General features: G+C 44.6%; 1 protein-coding gene across 1 annotated transcript; it reads right to left on the bottom strand.

The window, feature by feature from the left end:
- Positions 1-453: 453 nt before the first annotated feature.
- Positions 454-1626, bottom strand: EAH_00066990 (ribosomal protein L37a, putative; the record flags this gene model as incomplete). Its single annotated transcript, XM_013392617.1, has 4 exons — positions 454-606; positions 874-936; positions 1086-1196; positions 1538-1626. Coding segments are annotated over 4 exons (416 nt in total), but the record flags the coding sequence as incomplete, so codon positions are not given.
- Positions 1627-1775: the final 149 nt, after the last annotated feature.

Here is a 1775-nt window from a genome sequence, read left to right as displayed (position 1 = left end):
GCATGCTGGAATTTACCACTGCGCTGGTCTACTTTTTAGCGTGTATATATATATATATATAGCGATGCGTATTTGCATTTGCAGGCGTCATCACCTGTAGCATCAGCATCTGCTTCTGGCATCCTTGCGTAGATATTTCCATCATCGCATATGCGCAGAATTAAGCAATTAGTGCTTCTAGTTTTGTATACAGCTGCACAGCGGTCTGCTTTATTCCTCTCCGCCTCCTATCTTAACTGCCCTACACCTTTAATCTATCTCTGCTTTCTCCTTAATCTACACTCAGATGGATATTGAAGGACGCCACAACGTGCCGAAGTTCATGTTTCTGCACCTTGTACGGTGTCCGCCACGTTGCATTTAAAGTTGAAAGAATTAAACTGAAGGAAACGACGTTCAGTTCTCTGCTTGAGCTGTTGTCTGGACAAGGAAACGACGTTCCTTCACATTCATTTACTTCGCCTCCCCCATCTGTTTCCTTAGACGAGCAACAGTTGAACGCACTGTGGCTGCTGCTGCCGTCTGCAGAGTCCACGCGCCTCCAGTCATAGTTTTTGAACAGCCTCTGCAGTGCCAGATGCCGACCGCTTGCCGCTTCACGCTCAGCTGTACATACACCGCAAACACAGAACACTTCCTCTTCAGGGTTTAGGGAATGATAAAGAAAATGTCGAAAAAGTGGAGAGCTACACAGAAAAGTTGAATCGTGGGTTCTGCATGAACAAGCGCACTTCAGTATTCGTGTGTTTATAAGCACGGGGATATTGCTACGTCTAAATCATAAAGAAACGCATAGCGTTACAACCAACAGTTCACAAGTACGTAATAATGCCTGTCCATACACTCGGTGTACCGTCGACACACCTCCCTCACCAATGAAATATGAATGCACCTTTCTTCGTTGCACTTTAAAATAAATACGCACAGCTGTAGGCCCTAACCCTAAACCCTAAACCCTAAACCCTAAACCAGCCTGCCAGACCGGTATGCACAACTCGAAAGCGGTACAAACCCATAATGAAAACGAAGAATCTATCGTTGTGTGTGTTATTTATCTTCTTTTATACTCCCATGCCCCCTCTCACCTTGCCGCAGAAGGGGCAGGTGTACTTCGCATGCTGCTGCAGCTCCACCTTCTTCATTACTTTACGCAAAGACGCGCCATAACGCGTGCCGTACTTCCCCACAACTCCGACCTGCGGATTAGAGAGTAGAACAAAGCACCGAACAATCAAACAACTAAAACACAAACGAACAACAACCAATAATAATAATGATAATGAAGGGCAGTGAACAGTTCCTTCCGTACTACAGTATCCAAATGTGGGATATATTATACCTATATATATATATATATATATATATATATATATGGCGGGGGCGTATGCAAGAAGCAGGCACACCAAACGCAACACAAGGTACAGGAATATTTCGATTGTTTTGTGATTGCTTTGTGAAACATACGCCAAATGTAGACAAACAGTGGCCAGCAGAAATAGAGAGAACTCGAAGCAAACAAAAAACAGAGTCCCTCAACACCTCCGCCGTCGTTGCTGTCTTTGTCGCTCCCCGTTGGAACCACCGAAGGAGGACAAAGGCCTTTGATGGCTCTTGGAAAGAGCATTTCTACATAGGCAAACCCTAAACCCTAAACCCTAAACCCTAAAAAAGAAGCATGCAGCCTTCGATCGCAAGCATCCAAGAGTATCTACACCTGCATAGGTCACTCCTCTCCTTCTTTTCTGTCTATTTCGTAAGAGGCATTCTTAATATTT

Source organism: Eimeria acervulina, genomic scaffold (assembly GCF_000499425.1).
Source record: "Eimeria acervulina Houghton genomic scaffold, Eah_scaff2599, whole genome shotgun sequence".
Taxonomy (NCBI): Eukaryota; Apicomplexa; class Conoidasida; order Eucoccidiorida; family Eimeriidae; genus Eimeria; species Eimeria acervulina.
This window is presented reverse-complemented; position numbering and strand designations above follow the sequence as displayed.